Genomic DNA, 16,279 nt, shown 5'->3' on the forward strand with positions numbered 1-16,279 from the left:
GACCATGCCCACCCCAACCTATCCACCAGGGGTGTATTCAGGATGCATTACATGTTTACCGCACACTCAAACGCAAATGGAACTACACATGGGACTTGAGTTTAACATTTGGTTCCAGAGTATTGTTAACACTACTGATTAGAGTGGGACTGAAAAACACTTGATAGCATTTTGAATACACTCCCTGGCTTTGCTCTTGTGTACCAGAAAGAACATGCTTTAGCTTTTTTTCTTTCTCTTGCTGTGTAGTTTGTTTACCTGATGTCACGGTTTACCTGTCTTCACCCAGGAATGCACAGGTAAGGATTACCAAGTTAGCTAGCTGAGCTTTATAGTGCCCTTATGTCACAAATACAACTGTGTTGTTGACATTTCTCAAAGTTCACCCCAGTAATACATTGACATGGGACTAGGATTAGTTTGTTTTAAGAGCTGTGACTGACCTTGATGTCTGTTTCTCCCAAGGTCTCTTCAGCATGGCTACGCCGTTCTCGGCGCATCAGAAAATGCTCAAAGCCTGCTACCACTGGGAAAGATTCCTGAGAGCACCTGCACCATGGTGACCTGCACATTATGATCCTTTTTAAAGATGGGTTTAGGGTTGCAAATTTACAGTAACTTTCCAAAAATTCCCAGGTTTTCCAGAAATCCCAGTTGGCAGTTTTCTGGAAAACCTGGGAATTTTGGGGAAATGACCCTGTTTTGCATCTCCATTGTTCCATGGGATTCCATCCATGTGACAAACACTTTGTGTAGAAATGTACAGAAAATAATGACCCCAAAAAACTTTGGGGAAAGTTGCTTGTAAATGCACTGCATGCCTGTCCCACATAGGGTGGCCACATTTAAAACACCCAAATGCGAGACTACAGGATGATATTGCGGGACAGTGTAGCCTACATGAATAAAAACATTTGGCAGCCCCCCCCCCACTGGAATTTAGACTGAACTGAAAGGATTTTTACAAATGTGATTGGTTGATGATATGACATTGCCTACGTCTCTTCTGCCACTGGGCAAAATATCAGATCTCAACAACGATTGGAGAAGTGTTTAACATCACCAGTATTCTTAGACTACCACATCCTAATGATATCTTTTTTTCATAAGCGCATATTAGTGGTGCTTGAATTTGTTGATAAAATGCGGGACATGATTGTTTCGTTGTAGGATGCGGTACAAAGGGGGAAAAATGTGGGACTGTCACACGATCCGGGACATGTGGTCAACATACTGGTCACAGTAGCATGGATTCTGGTTTTGTTTCATTAGAATGTGCAAAAGTTCTCTTATTGACAAGTATTTTTAACAGTAAAATAGTAGCTGTATTTGTGGTGACACTGTGAGCTTAGGAAAGAGAGTAATGGTGCTAGAGGGCAAATGTACAGTAGTAGTCACAGCCTTTAAGTCACGTTTCCTTTGAACTGCTGAAGCGTTGTCGGTTCAAGCGTTTTTGTTGCACAAATGAGCATTCGTTATATCCCATGCCATCTCTACCACCTGGTGAAATACATACAGGTATTTCAGATACTTTCAAATACTTGAGGTGTGCTTGATTTAGCATGTTTGCACTTTTGGGACTAGTCTCATGGTTCCATTTTAACAGGCAAACTAAATCAAGCACACTTAAAGGTCCAATGCAGCTGTTTTTATCTCAATATCACATACTTTTTGGATAAAAATTAAGTACCTTACTGTGATTATTTTCAACAATTTGAATTGAAAACAAACAAAAATATCTTCTTGGCCTCTCGAGTGGCGCTGTGGTCTAAGGGTCTCCTACGACCGGGAGACCCATGGGGCAGCGCACAATTGGTCCAGCATCGCGTTAGGGGGGGGGGTTTGGCCGGCAGGGATATCCTTGTCCCATCGCGCTCTAGCGACTCCTGTGGCGGGCTGGGCACATGCACGCTGACACGGTTGGCAGGTGTAGTACGGTGTTTCCTCTGACACATTGGTGTGGCTGGCTTCCGTGTTAAGCGGGCATTGTGTCAAGAAGCAGTGAGGCTTGGTTGGGTTGTGTTTCGGAGGACGCACGGCTCTCGAACCTTCGCCTCTCCCGACTCCCTATCAGAGTTGCAGTGATGAGACAAGACTAACTACCAATTGGATCCCACGAAATTGGGCAGAAAAAAGGGATAAAAAAAGTATAATAATTGTTTCAATCTCTTCTTAGCAAAGAGCAATTTCTCTAGGACTGTGAGTGGTCTGAGTTAGGAGGGGGAAAACTGAAAATTAGCTGATATTGGCAGAGAGGTTTGGAACTCTTTCTCATTGGGCGGCAGGTAGCCTAGTGGTTAGAGCGTGGGTAAAAATCTGTTGTTATGCCCCTGAACAAGGCAGTTAACCCACTGTTCCTAGGCCGTCATTGAAAATAAGAATTTGTTCTTAACTGACTTGCCTAGTTAAATAAAGGTAAAATAATACAAAAAAAATGTTGGGGTCTATTTACTAATTTACAGCATGGTGGTGTCAACAGTAAAACTACATCCACCAAAACAGGATGACATTTCAGGTGGTATTTTCAAACAGCTCTGACACTAAAATAACATTATCATGTTCACAGTATTATTCCAACCTCAGCGTGGAAAGACACTTAAAACATAGGAAAATCACATTTTTGACTGCACTGGGTGTTTTAAGTATCAATGTATTTTGTCTGATCTCTGCACACTCTACATACAGGTTTTTAATGGTTAAAACACGCTTTCAGTTCATGTCCACTATGGTGGTCTTCTGTTTTCAATACCTCAAAGTGAATAGTGTCAATCTTTAGGAATCCCTGCTACTCCTTATTCAATTTTGTTCTGAGGGCTGAATGTGATTGGTTGGATGAAAGCGAAACTACCATTGGTTGGACATTACAACGGCCAGTGAGAGTGAAAAGAAAACTCAGTTGCTGTCATATTTGTAGGTGGTGGATTGTGTAGCACTTGGCTTGCCATGCTGAAGGTCCCTGGTTCAAATCCCTGTGTGGTTTCAGTTTTCTAGCTCAACTATCAGTGGGCGGGGCATTCAAGGACCAGTGAGAGTGAAATAAAGATAAGGCCAAGTGGGACGTTTGATTGGTTTTGACAAGATGGGATACCACTTTTGTCAGATTTGACTTTTCTTAGCAGGTTAGGAGAATTTACATAGCAGGTTAGAAGAATTAGGATAAGGGTTAGATAAAATGCCCCAAAAATGAACTGACTTAATTTAACAAACGCTTATAGCCATGACCGAGGTGGATGGACTTTTAACCAAGTTAACCAATCACAGCCAGGACCAGTGACAGGTGAGAGTTAAATCAAATAAATCCTGTTAGGGAGGTAGGAGGGCATTAAACATGGGTTGTGAGACACAAGGTCCCTGGTTTGAACCTTTCTAAAGTTGACCTTTAACATTTTATTTTGACTGTTTAGAGTGAAAAGACCAAAACGTTAGGCTGGTGGGTGGTGTCCTAGGTGGCAGAGGGCATAACACAAGGGTTGCCATTCAGTGGTTTCTTCACTTGATTCCCAGTATGGTCTTTAACGTGACTTTTATGAACTTGACCAATCTCACTGTTTTCTGCCCTCAGAACAAGTTCCTGTTTTTCTTTCATTTCCATGAAATAAATCATTTTCTTTGTTGACCTGATGACTTTGTTAATAGTGTTAATTGTTAATAAAGAAGGGACATGACAAAGTGATTTGGCTTCCTCTTTCTCTGCCGGACTCCATGACTCATTCATTTCTTTGTCAACGGTGCTTTGTAACTCAGTTGCTCGAGTCTGAAGGAACGATTTCTAATTGATTGTGGACTACAGGAAAAGGAGGACTGAGCACAGCAAGTGGTACCAAGAGGCTTCTAATCAGCTTCTACCACCAAGCCATAAGACTCCTGAACATCTAATCAAATGGCTACCCAGACTATTTGCATTAATAATAATAGTGATTTCTTTCTTTCATCACATTACCAGTGGGTCAGAAGATTACAAAATTGTTCAACTTGGGTCAAACATTTTGGGTAGCCTTCCAACAAGCTTCCCACAATAAGTTGGGTGAATTTTGGCCCATTCCTCCTGACAGAGCTGGTGTAACTGAGTCTAGTTTGTAGGCCTCCTTGCTCGCACACACTTTTTCAGTTCTGCCCACAAATTTTCTATAGGATTGAGGTCAGGGCTTTGTGATGGCCACTCCAATATCTTGACTTTGTTGTCCTTAAGCCATTTTGCCACAACTTTGGAAGTATGCTTGGGGTCATTGTCCATTTGGAAGAACCATTTCCGACCAAGCTTTAACTTCCTGACTGATGTCTTGAGATGTTGCTTCAATATATCCACATAATTTTCCTTCCTCATGATGCATCTATTTTGTGCACCAGTCCCTCCTGCAGCAAAGCACCCCCACAACATGATGCTGCCACCCCCGTGCTTCTTCGGCTTGCAAGCCTCCCCCTTTTTCCTCCAAACATAACGATGGTCATTATGGCCAAACAGTTCTATTTTTGTTTCATCAGACCTGAGGATATTTCTCCAAAAAGTGTTTTTTCTATGGTGGTTTTGGAGCGGTGGCTTCTTCCTTGCTGTGCGGCCTTTCAGGTTATGTCGATATAAGACTCACCTTACTGTGGATATATACTTTTGTACCCGTTTCCTCCAGCATCTTCACAAGGTCCTTTGCTGTTGTTCTGGGATTGATTTGCACTTTTTGCACCAAAGTACGATCATCTCTAGGAGACAGAACACGTCTCCTTCCTGAGCGGTGTGATGGCTGTGTGGTCCCATGGTGTTTATACTTGCGTACTATTGTTTGTACAGATGAACGTGGTACCTTCAGGTGTTTGGAAATTGCTCCCAAGGGATGATCCAGACTTGTGGAGGTCTACAATTTGTATTCTGAAGTCTTGGCTGATTTCTTTAGATTTTTCCATGATGTTAAGCAAAGAGGCACTCAGTTTAAAGGTAGGCCTTGAAATACATCCACAAGTACATCTCCAATTGACTCAAATGATGTCAATTAGCCTATCAGAAGCTTCTAAAGCCATGACATAATTTACTGGAATTTTCCAAGCTGTTTAAAGGCACAGTCAACTTAGTGTATGTCAACATCTGACCCCCTGGAATTGTGATACAGTGAATTATAAGTGAAATAATCTGTAAACAATTGTTGAAAAAATGTATTGTGTCATGCACAAAGTAGATGTCCTAACCGACTTGCCAAAACTATAGCTTGTTAACAAGAAGTTTGTGGAGTGGCTGAAAAACGAGTTTTAATGACTCCAACCTAAGTGTATGTAAACTTCCGACTTCAACTGTAGGTGTTAATCTGATCAATGGACATTCCATCACCACTGTTAAAACTACCAATGTATGCCAGAATTATCAAAGGGCCTTAAAGCCTGGCATGTGAGGCTAGATTCCATTCTAGATGGGGCTCCTGCTCACCCCTACCTAGTTGTCCCAGATCAATGAAGAGGAGTGAACTAGGATAGAGGGGAGAGGGCAACCTTCTGGAATGGAATGCAGCCTAGGTGACACCATTGCTCAGAAAACCCTGTTTGGCACACAATGAATGAAACATGATTAGAGTGGCTTATGAATGATACGAAAAATACTTCCCCCCCCCCCCCCCCCCCCCCCCTTCTTCTTAATATATCAACAGGCAGTACAAACTCTAGGAACAACAAATACATTATCGCCAGCAATCATCTTTAATTATCTGTTCGAGTTACAATCTTCCAAATGTACAACTCATCAATGACATTTACAACAAACATTTATGTTTATAATATCGTAATGCAGTTACTTTGTGGTTACATCTTGATTGGATTGTGTCTTTGTAAGGTTACAAATCTGATAAATTACCATTCATACCTGACAATAAAGAACAAAGTGCCGATTAATAAACAAATAATTTATAATAAAAAACGCCTATGTCACCAGACGGTGCCTAACGCAGTATCCAACATGCTGGAATATGCATGTTATCGATACTTCGAGTGGGAGAAACCATCACACATGCAAACCAATAACTGGCAGGGAGAAACCATAGAGCAGTACCACAAGTCGACAGGGGAGGGTGACCCCAGACTGGCCCATTCTGATAGGCTTATGGGGGAATAGTGTTAAATAACTTAGGAACCACTTAATATGATATAGGAATCTTCTGAAATGTGCAGCGCTACCCCATTGGTCCCCGACTCATGATAAAAGCAACAAATCCAGACAGTATATACCTGGTATGGCTGACTGTACACTCTCAGAGACCAGGGAGTGAGTGACTGGGTTCTTCTGGAGGTTCTAACTTCTAACCTACGCATGATCTCCTCCATGTCTGAGGACGCTCAGGTGGGCACTTGTATGTGCTAGTGGAGCTCAAGCCTGGGGTATGTTCAGTTGGGGGTGAAACGTTCACAACATTGCAGATAGAAATGTAACAAGATTCAACAACATACCCTATTCTACTTGACATATCTGTTCTACATGATATATTTATTATATATATTCTGTAACGATTCACCATTCTAAACATTCCCCTGATATAACAGTAAGGTTGTTTGGGACAATAAGTCAGGTTTAGTTTGGGTTTGTATGAAAGTGAAAGGGAAGAGAGAGGATTGAGTGGGATTATCAAGCAAACTCCTTTCAAACGGCAGTTTAAGTATAAACATGATTGACCACTATTCTCTGTAAGATTTGCCACAGGGCTGTGGTTTTGGGTACGTGGACAGGTTCAAAATGAACACGGATACACCGTCAACTGGACTAAAACATGCACGTCGACTTCAATTCGGGCTGGTACTCAAGCTAACATGGGACACGGAAGTAAAGAACACAGCAAGGATGCATTGGCTGCTAAATTTGTTTTCAAACCACCGAACTCAAATCGTAGTTTTTTTTTTACGGTATCGGCGAGTTATTGAAGTGAATGGGTATCACAGCTATGGTCATCATAAAAAGTCTTCTCTCTTTGTATGTCTATCTATTGCGAAACGAAAAGGCTGTCTACTGGCGCCTTGTTTTTTTAATATGGATGGAGCTGCTGCTTGGAGCGGAGTATGAATGCACTGGGGGGGGGGGGGGTGTAGTTAGCTGGAACAGCTGGCTGTTGACAGGGGAGAGGGACAGGATACCTTGGCACGTGACGATGGGAAACACACAGAGGGAGGAAGGTTCTGTAGAAAGGAATGGGGGTGCAGGGATTGGCTATGAGGCAGGCATTGGGGGTCGGGGGGGGGGGGGGGGGGGCTGTGGGAGTTAAGAGTCATTTAGCTCTGTGCCGTTAGCCTCTGCTCTGTGAGTGACGCCTGGTGGGACACCGTTTTGTTCTCGTGCGACCGCAGCTTGGAGACCACGTCGATGAAGGCCAGCCCCTGCACTTCTTTATGGAGAGGCTCTGGAGGAGGGTGAGAGAAGAACAGGTCCAAAGCAGAAGAGTCTTTAAAGGAAGCACAAATCTAAACCATAATTCAATACCGCTATGTCCATACTAGTATACTACTCTGTGCAATGCCCTAGTTTGGATATTGGCGCAAAAGCTGCAGCTTAGTTCTTCCAAGTGGCTGATTCAAAATGTCCGGCCTTTTACCTGAACCCATGACCGCACAGATGATGACCATGGAGTTGTATTTGACCTCCGGCGCACTCATCTCGTCTGACAGCAGCTTGTGGAGCACCTGTACCAGGCCAGCCCCAACAAAGTCCTTTTCGGCCCCCACTGAAACCATGACAAACACACTGTGACCAATTATTTTGTACAATTGTTTAAATGCATTCCAATGCACCATCAGAGTCAATGTTTTGCCTCTGAGAAAATGGTGTGTATTGAGCTTCAACAGTGAATTATATTTATACAACACTTTCACTAGGTCCCAAATTGCTTTGCATTGTGTGGTTCTTCTAACCCGCCCTGTACATCCTCAAACTACTTTCATTTTATTCTAGCAATGCAATACATTGGGTCATGTTCAGTAAGCACGGGGATAGAAAAGATTTTGAAACAGAGTAAGACAGGGAAGTGCTACCTGATCTTGTCCGGAAACAGTTTTCTTTTCTTGTTTCAAAACATTTTAGTACAGTGTGCCCTACTAAACACAACCCAGGCACAGTTAAAGAAAGTGCTACCAATCTGGCCCTTACTATACCATGTGGCTAACACAGTAGTTAGAATTTGGCTGCACCGTGACATCATGACCCTGACTCTTACCCAGGTCCAACCCGGCGATGAGGCCCAGAGCCACCAGCGCCTCGTTCTGCATGATCATGTGTTCACTCGTCGCCATGACTACTAAATGCTTCACTCCTGCCCCCTGGATGACTGTTTTTACGACGTCCTGAAAACACAAACAAATTAAGAAACAAATATATTTCAAAAATGGGGGCACAACTCTAAATCAGGGGAAGCCAACCCTCATCCTGGATGTAGATTCTGGGTGTGCAGGGTTGTGCTCCAGTCATGCACTGACACTCCTGCCTTTACTAATCCCACTGCTCATCAGGAGCTGAAATCAGGTGTTAGAGCACGATAGGAACAAAAACCTGCACACCCAGTAACTTTCCAAGAGGGTAGGCCACTAAGGTCAGTCCACCTCAACTATAAATAATATAGGACTCTTCTGTACAGTGCACTTGTAGGACCTACAGTTGAAGTCAGATGTTTACATACACCTTAGCCAAATACATTTCAACTCAGTTTTTCACAATTCCTGACATTTAATCCTAGTAAAAATTCTTCGTCTTAGGTCAGTTAGGATCACCACTTTATTTTAATGTCAGAATAATACTAGAGATAATTATTTATTTCAGCTTTTATTTCTTTCATCACATTCCCAGTGGGTCAGAAGTTTACATACACTCAATTAGTATTTGGTAGCATTGCCTTTAAATTGTTTAACTTGGGTCAAACATTTCGGGTAGCCTTCCACAAGCTTCCCACAATAAGTTGGGTGAATTTTGGCCCATCCCCCCTGACTGAGCTGGTGTAACCGAGTCAGGTTTGTAGGCCTCCTTGCTCGCACACATTTTTTCAGTTCTGCCCACAAATGCTCTACAGGGCTTTGGGATGGCCACTCCAATACCTTGACTTTGTTGTCCTTAAGCCATTTGCCAAAACTTTGGAAGTATGTTTGGGGGTCATTGTCTATTTGGAAGACCCATTTGCGACCAAGCTTTAACTTCCTGACTGATGTCTTGAGATGTTGCTTCAATATATCTACATATTTTCCTTCCTCATGAAGCCATCTATTTTGTGAAGTGCACCAGTCCCTCCTGCAGCAAAGCACCCCCACAACATGATGCTGCCACCCCCATGCTTCACGGTTGGGATGGTGTACTTCTGCTTGCAAGCCTCCCCCTTTTGCCTCCAAACATAACGACGGTCATTATGGCCAAACAATTATTTGTTTCATGGAGGACATTTCTCCAAATAGTACGATCTTTGGCCCCATGTGCAGTTGCAAACCGTAGTCTGGCTTTTTTATGGCGGTTTTGGAGCAGTGGCTTCTTCCTTGCTGAGCGGCCTTTAAGGTTATGTCGATACAGGACTCGTTTTACTGTGGATATAGATACTTTTGTACCCGTTTCCTCCAGCATCTTCACAAGGTCCTTTGCTGTTGTTCTGGGATTGTTTTGCACTTTTCGCACCAAAGTACATTCATCTCTAGGGGACAGCGTCTCCTTCCTGAGCGGTGTGACGGCTGCGTGGTCCCATGGTGTTTATACTTGCGTACTATTGTTTGATGAACGTGGTACCTTCAGGCTTTTGGAAATTGCTCCCAAGGATGAACTAGACTTGTTGAGGTCTACAATTTTTTTCCTGAGGTCTTGGCTGATTTCTGTTGATTTTCCCATGGTGTCAAGCAAAGAGGCAGTGAGTTTGATGGTAGGCCTTGAAATACATCCACAGGTACACCTCCAATTGACTCAAATTATGTAAATTAGCCTAACAGAAGCTTCTAAAGCCATGACATAATTTTCTGGGATTTTCCAAGCTGTTTAAAGGCACAGTCAATTTAGTGTATGCAAACTTCTGACCCACTGGAATCGTGACACAGTGAAATAATCTGACTGTAAACAATTGTTGGAAAAATTACTTGTGTCATGCACAAAGTAGATGCCCTAACCGACTTGCCAAAACTATAGTTTGTTAACAAGAAGTTTGTGGAGTGGTTGAAAAACAAGTTTGAATGACTCCAACCTAAGTGTATGTAAACTTCCGACCTCAACTGTACCTCTCTGGTGCTTCCACAGGGTTCTATTCTATCTAGCGATCTGCAAATAGGACAGAAATGTTTAGAGCCTGAAGCTCATAAATCTACAGTCTAAGAATGAGACAACCAGAGTCTGAGGTGCCCCCGAGTCATTCTCCTCAGATGAGGGACCGGGTAGTGACAACGCTGTCTCTGGGCCTGAGTCAACAAGGAACACCGTATATCAGGAAGAGTTAGAACACGACTCCCACCTCAGTCGTTCTGTTCCCTTGATGAATAATGTAACATAAAGCATGGATTGGATTTTGAGCTGAGAGTCTGATGAGTAAAGACAAGCTAGTTGATACAGCCTTTGATTAAAATATAGCTGATAACATATACATTCTGTGTGTGTGTATGCAGTCCAGATATGGGTCAGGATGTAATCTGTGGTGGCAGCCAGCCAGCCACAGATGGTGTGTTTTCATGGCAGCCGGCCCTAACCTTTGACTTGCTGTGGCGGATGAGGGCTGAGAGCAGCCTATTGGACTCTCCCATGACCCCTGCGTGGTCCTTTGCCTCACACCACTCCACCAGACGCTCCACCAGCTTCCCATTGGTCCCCAGCTGGTCTGCCGCATCCGCTGGGGGATTGGGGGGGGGCACAACATAAGGTAATGCTTTATTTCACAGCTCTATTACCATTGGTAGCTTTCTGGTATATAAACTAGAATTACTTGGTTCCTAATTATTATTATACTTGGTAACCTGAAAATACAAAAAAAATGGGTAACTTCTTGGTAACAATTGGCACTTTCTAGTATTTGGTACAATGAATCTCTGAACTCCAGGGAGGAAGAGGTAGAAAAAAAACTCATAATGACAGGGTCAGAAATAGTGCACGCGTTAGTTCTATCACATTGAGTAGACTGCTATTCTAACACCCTGTCAACATCTCACTGTCACACTCCGTTCCATAGCAATTCAATCAAAGATGGATGCCATCGATATCCATGTCTTTCTGGATCTAACTGGTTTGCACTTGGCCTTGCCCGGTCCTCCCCAACCCAACCCCTTCTTCATGAAGATTCAACAACATTTGACAGAAACGTATCGTATCCCGAGGCTCTTTTGTTGGAGTACTTTCCTATCCAACTTTCTGCTGAATAAAAAAATACATACTGGTCAATTTAAGGAGGTAAAAAGTGAGGTACAGAACAGTTCAAGGTTAGCGCATCATAAGGAAGGAATTCTAGCCACTATTTAGGAAAATGTTGCTATATATCTTTATGGGTGGAAACATTCACACCTGTCACTGATACTGGTCAATTTGAAGACGGAGGGCGAGGCACAGTCCGATGGTTTATGGCATCATTAGGAAGGTGTTCTACAGTGCGTTATAGAGGTTATAAATGTGCTATAAAATGTGTTCTACCTTGTGTGTCGATGAGCATGCGTAACGTCCCCAGCAGTTTGAACTGGACAGGAGGCATCTCTGACGGGAGGAACTTCAACACCGTATCTGACACACCTGCCGACAGCATCTTAGCCTTGTTCACCACTGAAGGGACAGGAGAAGAAGAAGAAACAACCATGAAACATGTGTTTCATAAACATAAATAACATAAATAAATACATACATTCAAACTATTCTCCCTTAAGACATGTAGCAATGAATTATTTCACTTATTTAGGTATGGACTATACACTGCAATTCAGCTCTAAGCTGCCAATGCAGTACACCATGAAAATAAACAAAATACTAACTTTGTTACTATTGTATTCAACCAGTATTAACCAATTAAGGCTCAAAGAAAAAACAACTTCTAGTCAAAGTGCTGCTCCTGTACTTGTTTGCAGTTACATTTGCCAAGACCTACCCCCCCCCCCCCCCCCTACCCACAGACAACAAACGAGTGCAGGGGAAGCACTTGGAACAGGAAATGAATGTTAAAGAATTGCCTATGAGTCATACACAACATTGACAGTATACTCAAATCAGGCTTGGAATGCCTTGGGAGTCTCACCAGGAATGGCCAGGTTGCGCAGGGCGCTGAGCGCCGCGTGCTGCACGGTGACGTTGCCCTCGTCCACGTGGCGATCCAGCAGCTCCAGTAGTTTCTGAACGATGCCGGATTCCACCATGTGGATGCAGTTACCATCTGGGGGAGAAACGGAATGTCATAACTTAACCCACTGCTCAGTAAAAGCTATGGGCTGTGCAGGCATTTGCTCCCACCATGCTCTAACATGTCTGTTTCCACAAATCAAAGTTCTGGAGAACCCCTATCCCCAGATCTAAAAAAGGACTGGATAGGTGTTAGGAGAATGTTCCAATGCCATTTCCTTCTGACCGTAATTTTACCTTCATCGTTTGATAGAAAAGAGGAAAACAGGTTACATATTATTCTCTTCACATCCATGTACAGAATAAATCATTTGGCTATAATAATAAGGACTTTTGTTTATCAGGGTGAATGTTTGAAGTCAGCCTGGATGCAGGATTCGCTGACACGGGACGAAACGTTGTGGTTTAGATGAGTAATGATATGGAATGACTAATGGCCGGGCCTGTGATCTATATTCAGCACACTGAGGTAGCAGGTTTTATTAGGGGGAAAACTGATCTAGAAGACAAATGGGAGAATGTGGAGAGATGTGACGAATGCTGATTAACTGTTCTACATGACAAGAGAAGCATTTCTACAATCTGAGTGTTGTGCTGATTCCCTATTCTACTACACAGAAAAGTGTGTCCGTTCTACACACTCTGTTCTATACATTTCTACAGTATCGGAACGTTCTGTGAAGTCACACCCTACGTAACGTGACCCAGATTGTGGTCAGTATTAAAGCCATCCGAGGGGAGTTTTATCCTGAATAAAACCCTTTTTGGTTCAATCTGGTACCATAGGCAATGTGTACCCTCCTTCATAGAAATACAACGGTCTAAAGGGCTTTGTCCCTTCTATTAACTGTATTTCTATAGCCTCCTCACCGTTGCGGGCGAAGTTAGCGATGGCCAGTGCCCCTGCCAGCTGCAGCTGGTGGTTGTGGGATGGCACCCAGGACAGGACCCTCTGGAACACACTGCCCTTGCCCCCCTCAAACAGCTTCTGCATGGACTCATCTGAGGAGAGAGGTGGGGAGAGGCTGTGAACACAAACACCCACCTACTGCAGCAGTAAAATGACAAAGCAGTTATTTATTAAACAGAAAAGCATATAATAGAGCACACGCGTGTGCACGAACACACAGAGACACAAACAAGCATGTATGTTTTGGTCAGAAAAGGTTACAGGATAAATGTCCTCCTTAGCGTCAGTCTAAATGAAAGTGGATAGGAAGAATAAGTAGTCTAGGAGAATGCTATGGAAACCAGGTGATGATATCGAGGCCTCTAACGCACCTAGATCTACAACCACATTCTCCCTCACATTCGGTTGTCATAAAATATTCACAAATGTATTCACAATGTATTCTCCAGCACTCTGCTCTAAGGCTGAGAGTCCATCTGAAGATTTACTCATCACACAACCATCTTATTCCTCTTCATATCTTTCTTTTCCCAACCTGCTCTTTCTTCCTACCCTATTCTTATACACTCGCACACTCTCATTTCCTCCTGTCTATAATTTGGCCTGAGGGGAACGGTTTCCATGCACGCGCTTGAAACCCAGTCAAAGCAACCACAGCACAAAGGGTCAGTACATAGATCTATGTTTAAAAAAAAATCTAGGTTTGAATCATAGGCACGGAATCATCCTTATCGAAGACATGTTTATGTTGCAGTCGAGATGCGACGGAAGCATTTTATTGCGTCGGCAGGACAGAGCGGCTGCATCCGGTAAGACCAGGGGGTTGGGTGTGTGTCTCTTTGTTAACAACAGCTGGTGGGCGATCTCTAATATTAAGGAAATCTCAAGGTTCCGCTCGCTTGAGTTGGAGTACCTAATGATAACATGCAGACCATACTATTTACCAAGAGAGTTTCCATCTATATTTTTCGTAGCTGTCTATTTACCACCACAAACCGATGCTGGCACTAAGACCGCACTCAACGAGTTGTATTGAGCTATAAGCAAACAAGAAAACACTCATCCAGAAGCCGCGCTCCTAGTGGCCGGTGATTTTAATACAGGAAAGCCGAAATCCGTTTTAGTTCATTCTAACATCATGTCACCTGTGCAACTAGAGAGGGAAAAAAAACTCTAGATCATCTTTACTCCACACAGAGACGCATACAAGCTCTCCCTCGCCTCCATCTGGCGAATCTGACCATAACTCTATCCCGTGTGGCGCAGTGGTCTAAAGCACTGCATTTCAGTGCTAGATGCGTCACTACAGACACCCTGGTTCGATTCCAGTCTGTATCACAACCGGCCGTGATTGGGAGTCCTATAGGGTGGTGCACAATTGGCTCAGCTTCGTCGGGGTTTGGCCGGTGTAAGCCGTCATTGTAAAGAAGAATTTGTTCTTTACCAACTTGTCTAGTTAAATAAAAGGTTAAAAATGGATTCCTGCTTACAAGCGAAATTCAAACAGTAAGTACCAGTGACACGCTCAATACGGAAGTGGTCAGATGAAGCTGATGCTAAGCAACAGGACTGTTTTGCTAGCACAGACTGGAATATGTACCGGGATTCATCCAATGGCATTGAAGAGTTTACCACATCAGTCACCGGATTCATTAATAAGTGTGTCGACGACGTCATCCCCACAGTGACCATACGTATACAATGCATTAGGAAAGTATTCAGACCCATTCCCCCTTTTCCACATTTAGTTACGTTACAGCCTTATTTTAAAATGTATTAAATAAATGTTTTTCCTCAACAATACCCCATAATGACAAAGCGAAAACAGGATTTTTGATGTTTGCAAATTAAATATGAAACAGAAATACCTTATTTACATAAGTATTCAGACCTTTTGCTATTGGACAAAACTTATTTCTACAACTTGGGAGTCCGCCTGTGGTAAATTCAATTGATTGGACATGATTTGGAAAGGCACATACCTGTCTATATAAGGTTCCACAGTTGACAGTGCATGTCAGTGCAAAAACCACCACAAACCGACGGCGAAGAAATTGTCTGTAGAGCTCCGAGACAGGATTGTGTCGAGGCACAGATCTGGGAAGGGTACCAAAACATGTCTGCAGCATTGAAGGTCCCCAAGAACACAGGAAACTCCATCATTCTTAAATGTTAGAAGTTTGGAACCACCAATACTCTTCTTAGAGCTGTCCGCCCGACCAACCTGATCAATGGGAGGGGAGAAGGGCCATGGTCTGAGAAGTGACCAAGAACCCGATGGTCACCCTGACAGAGCTCCTTTGTGGAGATGGGAGAACCTTCCAGAAGCACATCCATCTCTGCAGCATTCCACCAATCAGGCCTTTATGGTAGAATGGCCAGACGGAAGCCACTCCTCAGTAAAAGGGTCACGACAACCCGCTTGGAATTTGCCAAAAAACACCTAAAGGACTCAGACCATGAGAAACAAGTTTCTGAAACCAAGATTGAACTATTTGGCCCGAATGCCAAGCGTCACATCTAGAGGAAACCTGGCACCATCCCTACGGTGAAGCATGGTTGTGGCAGCATCATGCTGTGGGGATGTTTGTCAGCGGCAGGGCCTGGGAGACTAGTCAGGGTCGAGGGAAAGATGAATGGAGCAAAGTACAAAGAGATCCTTGATGAAAACCTGCTCCAGAGCGCTCAGGACCTCAGACTGGGGCGAAGGCTCACCTTCCAACAGGACAACAACCCTAAGCACACAGCCAAGAAAACGCAGAAGTGGCTTCGGGACAAGTCTCTGAATGTCCTTGAGTGACCCAGCCAGAGCCTGGACTTGAACCCGACCGAACATCTCTGGAAAGACCTGAAAATAGCTGTGCAGCATGCTCCCCATCCAACCTGACAGAGCTTGAGAGGATCTGCAGAGAAGAATGGAAGAAACTCCCCAAATACAGGTGTGCCAAGCTTGTAGCGTCAGTCCCAAGGAGACTCGAGGCTGTAATCACTGCCAAAGGTGCTTCAACGGAGTAAATGGTCTGAATAATTGTGTAAATGTGATATGTTTTTACACATTTTGCAAATTCATAAAAAAATTTGTTTTTGCT

General features: G+C 43.5%; 2 protein-coding genes across 12 annotated transcripts in view; one reads left to right on the top strand and one right to left on the bottom strand.

The window, feature by feature from the left end:
- The window catches only part of tspan5a (tetraspanin 5a), a 28,870-nt gene extending 25,197 nt beyond the window's left edge, over positions 1-3,673 (top strand). For both annotated transcript variants that reach the window (XM_031792089.1, XM_031792090.1), the window contains 2 exons: positions 250-299; positions 466-3,673. Coding sequence is in view for 1 of the 2 variants with exons in the window: in XM_031792090.1 (XP_031647950.1) it covers positions 250-262 (13 nt within the window). In the remaining variant the exon portion in view is untranslated. The remainder of the gene's footprint in view (positions 1-249; positions 300-465) is intronic.
- Positions 3,674-5,653: 1,980 nt separating this feature from the next.
- LOC109906526 (rap1 GTPase-GDP dissociation stimulator 1-like) overlaps positions 5,654-16,279 on the bottom strand; it is a 60,633-nt gene continuing 50,007 nt past the window's right edge. For all 10 annotated transcript variants that reach the window (XM_031792097.1, XM_020504262.2, XM_031792095.1 and 7 more), the window contains 7 exons: positions 13,151-13,282; positions 12,180-12,314; positions 11,588-11,713; positions 10,657-10,796; positions 8,172-8,298; positions 7,554-7,682; positions 5,654-7,361 (listed from right to left, as the gene is read on the bottom strand). In XM_031792097.1, coding sequence (XP_031647957.1) covers positions 7,234-7,361; positions 7,554-7,682; positions 8,172-8,298; positions 10,657-10,796; positions 11,588-11,713; positions 12,180-12,314; positions 13,151-13,282 — 917 coding nt within the window. In that variant the 3' untranslated portion in view covers positions 5,654-7,233. The remainder of the gene's footprint in view (positions 7,362-7,553; positions 7,683-8,171; positions 8,299-10,656; positions 10,797-11,587; positions 11,714-12,179; positions 12,315-13,150; positions 13,283-16,279) is intronic.

The sequence above is a fragment of the Oncorhynchus kisutch genome, linkage group LG16 (genome assembly GCF_002021735.2).
Source record: "Oncorhynchus kisutch isolate 150728-3 linkage group LG16, Okis_V2, whole genome shotgun sequence".
Taxonomy (NCBI): Eukaryota; Metazoa; Chordata; class Actinopteri; order Salmoniformes; family Salmonidae; genus Oncorhynchus; species Oncorhynchus kisutch.